At 52.3% G+C, this 15,422-nt stretch overlaps 3 protein-coding genes across 10 annotated transcripts in view; 1 reads left to right on the top strand and 2 right to left on the bottom strand.

The window, feature by feature from the left end:
* Positions 1–737: 737 nt before the first annotated feature.
* FEN1 (flap structure-specific endonuclease 1) lies at positions 738–5,343 on the bottom strand. The gene is made up of 2 exons (XM_004051317.4): positions 4,943–5,343; positions 738–2,635 (listed from the first exon to the last, which is right to left on the bottom strand). Exon 2 carries the CDS (start codon positions 2,612–2,614, stop codon positions 1,472–1,474), a length of 1,143 nt encoding a protein of 380 aa, XP_004051365.1. The 5' UTR covers positions 2,615–2,635; positions 4,943–5,343; the 3' UTR covers positions 738–1,471.
* TMEM258 (transmembrane protein 258) lies at positions 5,268–8,851 on the top strand. The gene is made up of 4 exons (XM_004051320.4): positions 5,268–5,415; positions 7,375–7,484; positions 8,056–8,192; positions 8,744–8,851. The coding sequence occupies exons 1-3, from the start codon at positions 5,413–5,415 to the stop codon at positions 8,180–8,182; spliced, it is 240 nt and encodes a 79-aa protein (XP_004051368.1). The 5' UTR covers positions 5,268–5,412; the 3' UTR covers positions 8,183–8,192; positions 8,744–8,851.
* Positions 8,852–9,462: 611 nt separating this feature from the next.
* MYRF (myelin regulatory factor) overlaps positions 9,463–15,422 on the bottom strand; it is a 35,926-nt gene continuing 29,966 nt past the window's right edge. For 4 of the 8 annotated variants that reach the window (XM_019036482.3, XM_019036485.3, XM_019036486.3 and 1 more), the window contains 5 exons: positions 14,366–14,468; positions 14,056–14,130; positions 13,596–13,701; positions 12,107–12,181; positions 9,463–11,918 (listed from right to left, as the gene is read on the bottom strand). In XM_019036482.3, coding sequence (XP_018892027.2) covers positions 11,838–11,918; positions 12,107–12,181; positions 13,596–13,701; positions 14,056–14,130; positions 14,366–14,468 — 440 coding nt within the window. In that variant the 3' untranslated portion in view covers positions 9,463–11,837. The remainder of the gene's footprint in view (positions 11,919–12,106; positions 12,182–13,595; positions 13,702–14,055; positions 14,131–14,365; positions 14,469–15,422) is intronic. The other 4 variants (XM_019036483.3, XM_019036484.3, XM_019036487.3 and 1 more) reach the window with 1 other exon arrangement.

The raw sequence follows: 15,422 nt of genomic DNA, 5'->3' as shown, positions 1-15,422 counted from the left end.
GCCGTTGCTGGGTAAACTTTATCCCATTCCAGCTTCAACCAGAGGAACCTGTACATCCTAAAGTTTCACATAAGATTACACTTGAAGAATAGGTTTCTCCATTAAAAGACTTGAAAACTACTGGTCTTCAGGCTCCCTACCTGTTTAATCTGTCAAGACACTGCCAGCTTAAATTTCGGACAGTTACATAAGTGTCCCTGTTAACTTCAAATGGCCCTGACAGGAATGCTAAAACGTCGGACATTCAAATGGGCCAAGCTTTATCAGGATTATAAAACTTTCAAAGTTCAAAAACATGCCATCTCTATGGGAAACAGTATCTTGGATTTGATGTTACAAAAGGAACAAGAAAATGGTTTCTGAATGGCAGCTTTCAGTTTACAAGTAGTGGCAAAGTAAATGCTTGGATGTTATGAGGTAGTTGATCTAAATTGTGAGGCTTTCTTAAAGGCACTCCTTTGATCTCATATGGAGTGAGAGACTAGAAATCTATTCAACATATTAAAACTCCTCTCCCAGCAAAATAAAATAAACAAAGCATCCTCCTCCTAATGGCTGAAGTTCCATCTAGCTGCTATGGCCATTTTATGGAGCATGGTGCCATCTTGTGGCCACTCTCAAACCACCCATTGTTAATCAAGTGCAATTACAGCATGTTAAGAGTGAAAAGGAAAGCTATTTGGAGCCATGGTCACTTGGGATATTTTCAAATGTTCTCAAAGAACATGACATTTTGGTTACTTTTAGAATTTTATTGACTTTTTTCTTCATAACTTTAAAACAAAAACAGCGCATGAAAACCAGTGTCTTATTCCAAAGTCTCAACTCAGCTGATTGCCAGATGAACATCACCATCTTACTCCTCTGAATAACTAGACACAAATTACATAGCAAGTTCGAGTTTCTGCCCACCCAAGACACAGCCAGTAATCAGTCACAAACACAGACACAGCCAACTCCAGGGGCTCCAGCTCTCTGCCTATCTTCTCTCAGCAGTTCCTCCCATCTGCTAAGATGCGCCTTCCTGATGGCTCTCTCTCAAGGTGGGTCAAGGCTGAACAAGACAGAAAAGCACAGTCTAGGTCCACCATCACCTCCCACTGGCCACCAGTTGGCCAGCCAGGAAATCATTTCTGTACATCTTTTGTCTCCCCCTTTTATCTCCCTCTCTCTTCTCTGAAACTTGTTGCTATCTATCACTTTCATGTAACAATGGACTTAGTGTCCATTAAACTGCCTGAGAAGTGGTTTGAGCCTGACATATTTTCCTGAGCTAAAAAAGGAAAAGTACCTCTGTGGCCTTCTTGCCATTAAGATCAAGTAAAAAAGGGACTAGCACTACTGAAAAGGGTCACGCTAGAAAAGCCTTAGAATCCTCTCTCCACCCCGTGAAGGTTTCTCTAGCTGTAGCTCTTAAAGGTACAAGACGGCAAATATTCTGGGGTGAAGGAGGTATAATGGGGAAACACATTTATTTTCCCCTTTTAAACTTCCCTGCTGCCCCAGTCTTTGCCTTCTTCTTAGTGGATCCCTTGGGTTCTGGCTCCTTGCGCTTAGCTGAAGAGAGTGAGCCGGTCACCTTGAAGAAATCATCCAGGCGGCCCTGGGTGCTGCCTTGGCGGCTCTTACTCAGCCTCTTGACCCCACTGCGGATTCGCTCCTCAGAGAACTGCTTTTCACCACACATGAACTTGATCAGCTCTTCTTCATTTGGCTCGCTCCACTTCAGCTCCACAGACTCTGGGTCCAGCACCTCAGGTTCCAAGAAGAGCTGGTGAGCCTCCTTGTGGAGCCAATTTTCTGGCACAGGGTACTTGTTGGGGTCAAGTCGCCGCACGATCTCCTCGATGCTCTTGTGCTTCTGGATGAGGTCCACAGCCCGCTTGGGCCCAATACCCCGGATACTCTCACAGTAGTCACTGCCTAGCAGGATGCACAGATCCACAAACTGTTCCTGGTTCAGGCCCAGCTCCTGCAGAATCCGGCTCAGGTGGAATTCCTGGATTGGCAGCTTTTTGGCTTCACTGGCAGTCAGGTGTCGCATTAGCACAGGGCTGCCGAAGGTGAGGCAGTCCATGTCCTCGGTAGCCGCAGCATAGACTTTGCCAGCCTTCACCAGGGCAGCACAGCTGGCCTCTGCCTCACTGGGTGCATCAAGATAAGGGATGCCCATGAGGCTCAGCAGATGTTTGCACTCATCATTGTGCTGCTTAGTGACCTTCACCAGCCGCTTAGTGAATTTTTCCACCTCCTGCTCGGCCCCAGCAGCCTGAGCCTGCTGCAGCTGCTTCTCTGCCTCAGCCCGCCGCTCACTGCGTTTGGCCAGCTCGCCTGACTTGAGCTGTGGCGGCTTGCCATCAAAGACATACACGGGCTTGATGCCGTTCTCCATCATGCGAATGGTGCGGTAGAACATGCCCATCAGGTGGCTGGTGGTCTCACCCTCCTCATTCTGCAGCACATCCCCACCCTGGCGAACAGCAATCAGGAACTGATAAATGCTCATAGAGGCATCAATGGCCACCTTACGGCCAAAGTAGCTCTTGATGTCATTCTCCCGTATGGCACTGGGGGCCACATCAGCAATTAGTTTGGCCAGGCCTTGAATTCCCATGGCAACACAGAGGAGGGATGACTAAAAAAGAAAGGCAAGTCAGAGACGGAAGAAAGGAGAAAGGTTATAACTGGTGTTATCTCACCAACTTCATGCCTCCAACTAAATTCCACACAACAAAAAGGACACCATGTCAGCACTGCTAAAGATAAAAAGATGAACAAGGTCCCCATTCTCAAAAAACTCAGTCTACCAGGAGAATTTACTCAATAGTAAGGCTCAACGAGTACCAGAAATTGAACCACGTGCTTAGAGAAATAAGATACTGTTGATATTCTAAAGTAGCAGCATTATTTATTACACAAAAAAAACCTGCAACATAGGTCTCCATCAAGGACCACAGAAGGCCAGGATGTTTGGCCTGGCTTGAGGAGTCCAGGGACCATAATGGCAGACCTGAAAGACAGGCAAATACACCAGCTAAACAAACAGATCTGATTTGAGTCTCTGGAGAACCCTGACTAATAAGGCAGCCTTGAAAAAGATTGCAAACATATCTGAGTGGAGGTGATGTGGCTTTCTCACAAGCTTCTCTAAACTCTCTTCATCATCGCCTCAGCACATAAGAGTTTCTACTTTTATTATAATGTTGCTAGAGTTTCAAGTCTTTCCCTTTGCGTTTTCTCACCACCACTCAGTCTGAAATGTTAACTCCATGGCTCCTCCCCAGGTCCTGATTTAGGGGTCTGGCATGCTGTAGTCACTGGGCTCAAAAGAGTATTGCACTTCAGAGTTCAGTGCTTCCCAGATAGCAGTGTTTCCCAAATCACCCTCACGATTTTTGCTACTTCCAACTAAAACCCGTACTTTCATTCACTTAGAATTTTTTTTAAAAAACTAAACTGGAAAACTCATAAGCAATAATATTTGTGTTCTATTAGTTATATTTTAATATGTATTAAATGTATAACTATTAAAAAGGATTTTTAGGGGGTGCAATTTAAAATCATCTTGCCATCCTGGCCAACACGGTGAAACCCTGTCTCTACTAAAAATACAAAAAAAAAAAAAAATTAGCTGGGTGTGGTGGTGTGCACCTGTAATCCCAGCTACTCGGGAGGCTGAGGCAGGAGAATCGCTTGAACCCAGGAGGCAGAGAATGCAGTGAGCTGAGATTGTGCCGCTGCACTCCAGCCTAGCAAGAGAGTGAGACTCCGTCTCAAAAAAATAAAAAACTCATCTTGTGCCCACTGTTGGTATGTGTCCAATACTCCAAGAAATATTCTACTGGGGCCAGGCACAGAGGCTCTGGGCAGTAATCCCAGCACTTTGGGAGGCCATGGTGGGAGGATCACATGAGCCCAGGAGTTCCAGGCTACAGTGAGCTATGACTGTGCCATCACACTCCAGCCTGGGCAACAGAGCAAGACCCTGTCAAGAAAAGAAAAGAAGACAAAAGGAAAGAGAAAGAAGAAATGAAAGACTCCATCAGGCCTTTTCATTGTTCCCACTCTTTCTTCACAGGGTTCTTTCTAGAGCATCAATGACTGTTCAAGTCTTCCTTCTAATTCAGTCCAAACACTTCAGCATGGCATCACGATCTTTCATGTTCTGGTTCCCAACCTAACCTTACATTCTGGGATCTCAACAGAAAGCTGGAATAAGGCCCGCCTTTTCCCACTTTTCCTTAGCTGTGCCCTCCTCTCGCCATCCTCTCACGCGTCCTTCCAGGTCCATCCCTGGATTATTAATCAATTAATAATTAATTGACAATGAATTATTCATTTGATTAATATGAATAATTCCCCTGTGAACTGCAGGGGCAAAAGCTCTGGCCTTGAATCTAGGCGCGGCATTTACCATCCGTGTGACATTACCAAGCCACTGAGGTTTATTTTCTCGTCTACAGAAGAAGAACGATTACCATGCCTGTCTCTCAGGGCTGCTGCCAGGGTTAACTGAGACAACAGACGGAAACCTCTCATGTCCCCTCTCCAGGCCTGTTCAACCCTTCGGCTCTTGCCTCAAGCCGGCCGCGCTGCTGGAGTGTGGACTGAGGACCAGGCCATGTAGCCCTTGATCCCCTCACGGCGTCCCACAGACAGGTAGGCAGGAAAGGGGCCTAAACAACTCAAGTGTCAGAAATGTTTCTCGTCCAAGGTCTTAGGAAAAATACAACACGACCCCATAAGGTGGAACTTATCACCGCTTCTCTACAATGGAGGAAAGAGAGGCTCGGAGCTTACGCGACTGGCCCAAGGCTCACAGGGGGAAAAGTGGCGGGACCTCTTGACTGCGAATCCCGTGCACTCCAGACCCCGGCTCCCCACGGCCCCCAGCGCCAAGCGGACCCCGTCGCTCCCGGAGGCGCTTCCCATGGGGTCTCACCTGGCCTTTGGGACACGAGGCCTCGGCGGCTAAAGCTTGGTTCGGGGTTGCCCCGGGCAGGCGGTCCTAAGCCCGCTCTCCCTTCTCAGCTTAGCGGCGGGTCGCCTGAGGTTCAGCCGCCTTCCAAAGCCCGCGCTCCCGTCACGTGACCTGCTCGCCACGCACAGCCTCTTGGGGCGCGTAGTGCAGGCTGCGTCCTCTCAGACGGCTGCTCTCATGGCAACCAGTCCCTCCAGGGAGAACAGAGTCTCTCAGCGACCCTGGCGTATCCTTCTCCACCGCTTGTCCCCACTCCACCCACACCAGGTCCCCGCAGGCCCCTGCTCCCTCTACACCCGAAATCGCAGGACTACAAGTCCCTCAATGCCACTTGCGCCGGAGGCACTTCCTTTTCCGGTTGTGCTAGGCGCCTGCTCCTGCCGACGTGTTCTTCCGGTGGTGGAGCGGCGGATTAGCCTGCGCGGGGCAAAATGGTGAGAGCGTTGAGGGGAGTTCCAGACGGAGATGCGAGGACCCCTCGGGGTCTGACCCACACCGCGCTTCTCTCCTCAGACGCCGGAGATCCAGAGGGCTAGACGCTCCTGGAACCTCCGGCTTGGGCTGAAGGGTGGGGAAGGGGGAAGCCCCTTGCCATGAACTCCTTAGGTTTCTGAGCTCGCGATTTCTAAGGGCGAGAGGCGTGGGGCGAATTTTGAATACCTTCCAGTTTGTATATCTCTGTTATCGGTGGTGTGTTATCTTTATCTGGAAAGTTCTTCTGCCGAACCCGTGCCCATCCTACAATGCCCTAGGCAAATGTTTCTTGGTGAAGCACTTCCAACTCTCGGGCACTTGGCCAGACTTTCCTAGGAGCGCCCACAGCCTCTGTACAGATCTCTGGCCACGTTCCATGGACTTCTTTGTTTTCGGCCACGCCTCCTAGTGACCACCGTCTGACGCGCATCTAGCTCTGGGATGATGTCTATTCATCTTTGTATTCTCAGTGCCAAACAGAGGGCCCGTAATTGGAAGCTCAATAAATGGCAGTGATTGTCTTTATCATTTTGGGGGAAGGGGGCCGTGATTGTTTACTGAATTGAATTCCAGTGTCTCAGAACAATGGGGGCAGTTTACTTCTCTAGAGTTGTTATGTTCTGGATTTTAGAAGGATTGGCTGACGGGTGACAATGAAGTTAACATTTGTACAGATCTTTACGTTTACAGCCCTCTTTAATAAAAGGCATTATCTCATCATCTTCCCTACAACCTTAGGAAGGAAGCAAATACCTATTGAGCAAAATACTCCCTGCCAGGCACTAGATGCTTTGATTCATCATCTTTCTTATTTTTCAGTTCTGTGAAATAGATATTACAATCGCTTTACTCAGACTCAGATTACTCAGAACCAGAACTTGAATGTCTTGACCATAGCTCACAAGATTCCATAATAGCATAGGTAGTGAGGAAAATACTGAATTAGAAATTGAGGGCCAGGCGCGGTGGTTCACTCCTGTAATCCCAGCACTTTGGGAGGCTGAGGTGAGCGGATCAGGAGGTCAGAAGTTCAAGACCAGCCTGGCCAGCAAGGTGAAACCCTGTCTCTACTAAAAATACAAAAAATTAGCCGGGCATGGTGGTTCACGCCTGTAATCCCAGCTGCTCGGGAGGCTGAGGCAGGATAATCACTTGAACCCAGAAGGCGGAGCTTGCAGTGAGCCAAGTTGGCACCACTGCACTCCAGGCACTCCAGCCTGGGCGATAGAGCAAGACTGTCTGAAAAAAAAAAAAAAAAAAAAATTGAGCCTGGGCGCAGCAACTCACACCTGTAATCTCAGTACTTTGGGAGGCCGAGGCAGGCAGATCACCTGAGGTCAGGAATTCAAGACCATCCTGGCCAGCATGGCAAAACCCCATCTCTACTAAAAATACAAAAATTAGATGTGGTGGTGCGCACCTGTAATCCTATAGTCCTAGCTACTCGAGAGGCTGAGGTATGAGAATCTCTAGAACCCGGGAGGCAGAGGTTGCAGTGAGCCGAGATCGTGCCACTGCCCTCCAGCCCGGGCGACAGAGTGAGACGCCATCCAAAAAATGAGACTCCGTCAAAAAAAAAAAGATACTGAGATCTGGGTACCACCAGTCAGTGACTTATAGCAGGGGTTCTCAGCTTGGTGTCTATAGACACTGGTCCACAAAGCTCCGGAAATTGTAGGCAAACTTTTTCTTGTATATGGTTTCTCTCAGGCAGAGTTCATACCTTTAGTCACGTTTTCATAGTGGTCAGATTATTGGCCTCAGAAAATGCTAATAAGGACCATTGATCTGCAGCTACATTTCCAGGCTAAAATCAGCCTCTGTTTCACAGCAGCACCAGGCTCCTTGATAACCCCATGTTCTCTCCAGGCTGAAATCGTGGGATTCTTTGATAGCTCTGATCTCTTTCCCTCCTCTAGGAGCTCGAGGCCATGAGCAGATATACCAGCCCAGTGAACCCAGCTGTCTTCCCCCATCTGACCGTGGTGCTTTTGGCCATCGGCATGTTCTTCACCGCCTGGTTCTTCGTGTATCCTTTCACTGAGCAGCCAGAGGACCAGCATTAGTGATGTGGGAAGCTCAGGGAGAAACCATGCTAGGTACATGGACCCCGCCTGTTTTGTACATTGGATTGGGGCTGAGAGAAGGTAAGGAGGAGAGGAGGGCTGGTGATGCCCAGGGGCAGGTTATGGCCTTATTTCCCAAGTTCAGGTGAGCTCAGTTTGTTCTTCGGATTTCCAGGACAGTGAGCAGGGGGCCTGGCTGGAGTGGAGGTGGGGAATAGGGGTGCTACAGTTGGAAAGGTGGTATAAGGAAGGGTGCACTCAGGTGTCGGGAGGTCTGAGGGCTAGTCCCAGCTCCGGCCCTCATGAGCTGTGTGACCTGGGGCAAGTGACCTAACTCCTCTGGGTCTCATTTTCTTCATGGCAGTGGAGCACCAGAGTCCAAGGCATCTCTTAGGCCCCTCTGCCTGGCTGCTCTGAGCCAGATAGGCCTCCCAGAAGGCATTGAGCCAATGCTTTTCTCCTCAGATTGCCGTGGGCTGGGCTCTCTGCACTCCACAGTCCACCCCTTCACTTTGCCTTAACTGCTGTGCCCAGTTACGAGGTCACCTCTACCAAGTACACTCGTGATATCTATAAAGAGCTCCTCATCTCCTTAGTGGCCTCACTCTTCATGGGCTTTGGAGTCCTCTTCCTGCTGCTCTGGGTTGGCATCTACGTGTGAGCACCCAAGGGTAAGAGCTGCAATGGGATGGATGCGTGAGCCTCCAAGGCACAGCCCAGGGAAGCCTCCCCACAGTCAGGTCAGCAGGGTCCTTAAAGCTCTTACCAGCATGACCCCTTGGTTGATGGAGACAGACTCAGTGGAATGGGTAGGGACACTAGACATTTGTGCCTCTTTCCCTGCCCCTCATACGGATTTGAGCCAAATGTGACTCTGTCAGTTCTGAGCTCACATGGCCCAAGGCCTCGATCTGCCTTTGGGATGTACCACCTAGAAGTGTGGACGCAGGCATCCCATGGCTGTACATTTACATTCTTAGAAGTCAGACCCTGGTGACTTGGAGAGGCTGCTGGGAAGTCACCTGGCTGAAAGGGGGTCAAGATCCAGGGCTTAAAACTTGCTGCAGACAATCCACCAAACAGGCCACTAGGAATCAGCTCTGGTGGCTCATCCTCAGAGGTGTGTGCTCAATAGCCCTTGCCCCAGGAGCACAGGGGTGCAGGGAGAGAAGGAGGAAAGAAGGGCCATTGGTCTTATTTTGATACCCCTCTCCTCTTTTAGGTAACAACCAGATGGCTTCACTGAAACCTGCTTTTGTAAATTACTTTTTTTTTTACTGTTGCTGGAAGTGTCCCACCTGCTGCTCATAATAAATGCAGATGTATAGCAGTCCTGTCTGGGGCCCATTCTGCAGGGGTGGTGGGTGCTGGGACCTACATTGCTTCCCCAATCTCTTCCCTTTCCCATTTCTCATCTGCCTTTCACAGTTCCTGCTGCTGATCTACTTAAGGGGGATGAGATTTGTGTGGCACCGGTGTTTTGTCATCGGAATTTAAGGCTTACCTGTGGATAGGGTCTGGGCCTACCCTTTTCTATTGTTTCTAGGACAAACTTCTCTAGGAACCCACATCGGTCCATTCTGCCCTAGGCCAGTCCCTGCCATAAACATAGCCACCATTCTCTGTGCTGGGGCATCCTCACCAGGCTCAGCTTCTCCCCCTAAGAAGGCTTTTCTCCTCAGTGGCTACTTTTAATGCAGGTGGGCAGCAGCAGGTGCGCAGGAGGGGAAGGTGTGGCCATGGGAGAGGCTGATGAGTCCACTCCTAGCCCCAGTATGAAGCTAAGAGGATAAGGGGTATAAAGCATCCATTTGGCCCTCTGGTTCAGGAGCTCAGAGATTCCAGGCTTTTCAGGAAGAACTTTGAATTCCAATTGGCCCTAGCCTTATAGGTGACTCCTCTCCCACCAGACCAATCCCAAGAAGAGACAAAGAGGCAAGCTCAGATACAAAGCAGTATTTATACATTTATTTATATATGTATATTTACTTCAGAAGAAACGAACATTTCGGGGACAGGAAGCAAGCAGGCCCGGGGCTGCTTCCCTCACTGCCCACCTCAGAGTCAGAGTTGGCACACGACAAATACCAAGCTCAGGGAAAAGAACTGGGAGTTAACTGGGAGGTAGGAGGCGCTCCATGCACATGCAGGCTTCTAAGGGGGCACGGTATGGGCAGGAGGATTTGCACTGGGAGGCCCTATGTACAGCTTGAAGCTAGGGGGAGATTAGCCCAGTGACTACAGGAACAAACGCCAAAGGAGAGAGAAGGGAGGGATGACCTGCTGGACCCCAGGGCAGGGACAGGGCCAAGACACTCACACCATTGCCAGCCGGGCAGCTGGCAGCTTCCAGCAGGTGGCCCACTTACCTTCCCTGAAGCCCTTTTACCACAGGCTTAAGGCAACTTTGGTCCAAGGTTGACCCCCTCAAGCAGCTTGGAGCCCCAGCCTGTCCCCAACTCCTGCACTGAGGAACCCCTCCCCAGGCATGGAAACAGAGCCAGCTGCTAACGGTTTTGGGGCTGTGCTATGTCCAGATGGGCTCCAGGGGGCAGTGGACGGTCACTTTCCAGTTAAGGACTGAGGGGCCGCAGTCCAAGAACATGAACCCCCATTGAGGAAGCCCAGGAATCCTATTACATGGAGTGGGGCTCGGCAGTTTTAAGGCATAGGGAGGATTCCCCCAGTGGGAGGGAGAACAAAGTCATCCTAAGGAAGGCTCAGCCCCTGCATGGTTTGGGAATCATAAAATTCCTATGTCAACGGAACCAAATTGGGGAGGGGGCTGGGAGCAAGCTATCCCTGCTATTCCTGCATCCCCCTGCTCTTCCCTATCCTGAGGACAAGTGCTTTGAGATCAATGGCAAAAGGGGGCCTGCAGTTCATAGGCTTCAAGGAAAGGCCTCCACTATAGAAAGGCCTCCCATTCAAAGCTGAGAATGAGTGGTGGGACAGGGGCAAGGCCTGCTTCCCAAAGAGGTGGCAGCATACCACAGGGCAAGGACAGCAATTCCCTTTCCCATTTCTGGACCCATGGCAGACATGGCTAAATGAATACCACACTCCTTCCATGAGCCTGGATGTAGCCTCAGAATGCACCAGGCACCACTAAGAAACTTGAAGGTGGCACTTAAGATACAACTTCTTCCCTAACCCAGGGTCTTGGTGGTTGGGAGTGGGATGGGTGTCGGAGGCTCCCTGGGAGGGATCAGAGGAGTGAGAGCCCTGTCTTTGCAAGTGTCACACCCCTGCTCTGGCCCACTCTGAGCTTTCTGGCTCCATCCTTCCATTCCTTCCTGCCCTGGTTTAAGTGCATTTAGTAATTACTTCATTAATAACAGCAAAAGCTATTTGCATCTGCCCACCAGCCAAGACCAGGCTGCTGCTTGAGGGATTCCTGCTCTTCTGCTCAGAGAGAATGATGTGGTCACCGATCACTGTGAGCTCCAGACGCTCCCAGGAACGCAGGCAGTGAAGCTGCAACACCATCTGGGGGCTCAAAGGGAATTTCCTCTTCCTGGATATTCCTGGTTCAAGGCTCTAGGGCTTACCTGGCCCACTGGCCCCTACTGGTTCAGGCCTGTGAAGGGCTGAGGGTGGCTTCACCAGGCACTGAGTAGACTTAAGGCACAAAGTCAGTTTCTCCAACCCAGCCAGGGCTGGCCTCGGCTGCCCTGGGACTTCTTGGGAGCCAAGCCCTCCCAGGGAGAAGAAACCTCCTGGGCCACACTTAAAGCTTAGAAGTCCGAGTCTGGCGTAACAGGCAAACCCCAGAAAGTCCACTACCAAGCCATCCCCCAGGGAACAGCTTTAAGGGGGAGAGCCGTCTGCCCTCTATTGACTCATGGGGGTCCACCCAAGTCTCTTAAGGCTGGATCCGAGCCCCCTGCTGATCTCAAAGGTGGGCAGGTCCTCTCTCCAAAAGGGTTGGCTCCAGTCTCAAAAGGGGAGGCAAGGGAGAGTGGGCTCTGAACAAATCAGGGCCACAGGCTTCCCCTTCCCTCCAGGGCACCTGAACCAGCCCTCCAACCACCATATGTGGAAAGAGGTAAACTGGTCCTGTCCTGGCCCCTAGGGGGTGGCAGGCAGGAAGGCCCAGGAAGTCTCTGGCTCTCAGGTTCCCTCTGTGCCGTGAGGGGCGACCAGCTGGAACAGCAACTCCAGTGTGAAGACTTCCAGTTTCACCAGTCTCGGGTAGGGCCAGTGAACAGCAGAGCTGGCCTGCAGCGGACTCCAGTGTAACACCATTGCATCCAGTGTTGGGGGGTGCCTGGGCACCCCTGGTCCCTGGTGTGGTGCTGCCTCAGGAGGGCAGCTCAGTCACACAGGCGGTAGAAGTGGAAGTAGTAGTCTGTGGCTGGCTGGGCGAGAGCCTCTGAACTGCAGTTGGCCTGACCCTGGGTGGAAGGGCAGTGGGAAGGTGAGGTGGCTCTGGGGGTGCGGGGCAGACGGCACTCCCTGCTGACATTGCTTGACACTGTGCCCCCAGCCCTACCACATACTGTGCAAACCCCCCATTCCTCAAGCCTCACGTCGCAGACAGGGGTGCCCAGACCTCCAGGGTAGGTGGGATGCCCCTGCTCACCAGCAGTGCCACCCGGAAGTGGTAGGTGAATTCGCGGAAGGACAGGATGGTTATTGGCCACCGGTGAGAGGTGCCCTGGAGAGAAGGGAGAGAGGGGTCAGGACAGACTGCTGCCCTTATCCCAACCAGCATCTCTCACCACGGCCGTCGCAGTCCTGGGGTCTGTGGGGAGTTTTATGAAGGAAAAAAGCAGAGAACTTTGAAGAGATAGGAAGGAGCATGTTCTGCTTTGGCAGAAGGAGCAATGGCAGCTACTCCATGCAGACCGTGCCCGGGACTGGCAGGTCCACAGCCACCTCCACCTGGCCCCTGCCTCCTTCCCAGTCCTGTTGTGCTGGGTTCCCTCACCCACTATGCTCTGGGCACATCAAAGTATTTCATTAGCCCCATCCTCAGTACAATCCAGTGACACAGTGCTGCTACTAGCCCCATCTTCTGGATGAGGAAACTGAGCCACTTCCTAAAAATCACACAGTGTGGCAAAATCACACAGCTGGGATTCAAACCCAGGCCTGTCTGGCTGTCTCCCTCACAGGGTGGCATGCAGCCTGGCCGCAGGCAGCTTGCCCATCTACCTGAGGCTTTGGCTGTGCGTCTGTGATGTGGTTTCAGGCCTGAGCACCATGTCTGCTGCTTGTCTAGCTGGGCTCTCCCTCTGTCTCGGACACTGTCTCTTCTGCAGGGCGACAGGGCTCGGGCCTCCCTCAGAAGCACCCCCACCTCTGTTGCAGGTGCTTTCTGCACGTCTTTTCTCCCTCACTATAGAGTACGTTCTTGGAAATCAAAACCTGTGTCTACTCCACCTCTCTCCCCTGCAGATGGGCCCACCCAGCACAGGGCCTGGGACAGATGGGGCCCCAATCAATATTTTCTGAGTAAACACATGAATGGGCGAGAAAAAATAATCACTACTTCCCTTCATTTGTCCTGAGCGTCTTCTCCCATGGCCTCTTAGGCTCAAGAAGAAACTGGGGGTCCATCAGCCCCAGGGACAGTCATAACTTCTGGTTACCTGGCCAGGGAGGAGCTCACCATCCAGTTCTCCCAGAAGAGGTGGCCAAACATGGAACCTGAGGGGCCCTCTGATGCTGCACATCTAGCTGTGCCACTTCCCCAACCTGAGCATGAGGTCGGCTCCTTCCCGCTTCTGCAGACACCTCCAGTGAACCACAGCCCTCCCCGCCATGGGCTCCCAGACACCTGCCTGTTTCCATCATTGCACTCATCCACATTAGCGCCTGTGATCTGCTGTCTTCCCCACGTCTCCAGCACGGCAGGGCCGGGAGATGCTCAGCAGAGTGCAATGAACAAACATGGGCACGTGTGCCCCTCCCTGGGACACAGAGGCCCAGGCCCCAGAGTGTCCCTTGTGGAGAAGGCTTCACTCTATAACTCCCAGCTTCTGCTCCTTGCCCATTTGGGGGCCCAGTTGTGCCAGGAGAGAAGCAGCTCGGGCCTGGCCGGCCCGCAGCTTCCCAGTCCCACCTACCTGGGTGTCCTGGTGGGTGTGGAGACTCTGTGGAAGGCTCCCCTCCTCACATGGTTCCTCCTTTGACCTCAGGCTGCACAGCACCACAGACACGGGGGAGGAGGAGCTGTAGACAGGCCCAGTTAGCAGAGAAATGAGGTTCTGGAGTCCCTCAACCCCAGCCCCTTCCCAGCCAGCCTGCCACACGCCTCTGAATCTCCACCCAGCCTGAAACACCGCATAATAACCAGGGCCCTCGAACAAAACCTTTCCCATCGACCATCCCATGTGGTCCTCAGCCCATGAGGCCAGGTCATTTAGCCAGTTAACCACGAAGTAGGCAATGAAGTCAGCACTTATCCCACCATGCAGGAAATACCAGAGACTCTCCAGCTGTCCTCAGACTCGGCTGTTCTGAGGCTCTGCGGGAGATTCTCCCTGGCTCCCCTCCTGCCTCCCACTTCCCCACGCCGGCACTCACTTCATCTGCAGAGTCAGGCTGAGGTGCAGTGGGGTGCCACTGCTGACAGGGATGTGGTAGGTGAAGTTCCCAGGCCTGCAGGGGCAAAACTGGCACCTTAGCCTGAGGGTACCCTGCCACCACCCCCCCCCCCCCACCAGGGACTCCTCAGCCCCCAGTCTATACTGGAGCCCCACAGAGGCCTGGAAAGGGGCTGCCCTGCCTTATGGGGGAGGCTCCTCCCTGAAAGGGCAAGTTCTGGGAGATCTGTACCACCTGGGCTCATGTCACCTGAGGACCTCCCTGGGTGAGGGGAGGAAGCCCAGCCCACCTGCAGGCATCCCCTGGAGCACAGTACTGGGAGGTGATGGACATCGAATTCTCCAGCACCTGGATGGAGGTCAGGGAGGGCACTGGCTCTGCAAGGAGAGAGGCTGTTGGGGCAGGAGTAAGGTGACAAGGCAGGACACAAATGAGAAGCAGGCAAGTCTTTCCTTGCCAGACTTGAAGCAGTCACTCACACCTTAGTATGAATAAGTTCCAGGTTATTTTTTTCCAGACCTCCACAATGGCCAGCATCACACTACACCCTTTCCTCAGCAGCCCTAGGACTACCCAGTTCCCGTGAGCCTGACGTCTGCCTCCTCAAAAGAACTGGAACACCCAGAAGTAGGGATGGGTCTTCACATCCCTTGCCAGGTGTGCAGGAGCCCGCTCCAGGCCTGTGTTCCTGACTGCGGGCATCTCTCCCAGTTCTGGGTTCAGAAACATCAGTTACACTGGTAGCTTGAAATCAGCAGTGTTGACAGCATCACACAAATCAGGCTCCCCTCTGCCCCAGGCCGATGATTACACCGCTACCAGCACGCTGCTTCTCGCAGCCTCCCTGAACAAACCGACTGCAGGCTGGCTGGCTGGGTAGGGGTGGGACTGAAGTGTGACAAGTCAGATGGGGGAGACAGGACTTCTTGCTCATCTAGTTCACATACAGTCTTGCTGCTGCCTGACTATCCACCCAGGAAGGGGGAAGCTGGGGCCGCTGAACATTTGCTGGACCTGGTACGTTTTCAGCTCTGAGGCATGACCCAGGGACCCAAGGACCCCAACAGGATCCAGGACACCCTGTGTGGTCAGGACAGGTATCAGATACAGATGAGATGGAAGGTGCCCTTCCCACATCCCTTCTGGGCAAATTCCAAAGGTCCTTTAAAGAGTCAGCTCAAATGTCACCAACTCCAGAGAAGTTTTCCCTGATCCTCCCCACCTTCGTCCGGATTAAGTGTCCTCCCCAGTCCCAAAGCTACCTGCATGTCCCCTCAGAGCCTCATCACACTGCTGTGTTTTCATCTCTGTGAGGTCTTTGGGGACAGGGGCGTGTCCATCTTCAT

The sequence above is a fragment of the Gorilla gorilla genome, chromosome 9, assembly GCF_029281585.2.
Source record: "Gorilla gorilla gorilla isolate KB3781 chromosome 9, NHGRI_mGorGor1-v2.1_pri, whole genome shotgun sequence".
Classification (NCBI taxonomy): Eukaryota; Metazoa; Chordata; class Mammalia; order Primates; family Hominidae; genus Gorilla; species Gorilla gorilla.
This window is presented reverse-complemented; position numbering and strand designations above follow the sequence as displayed.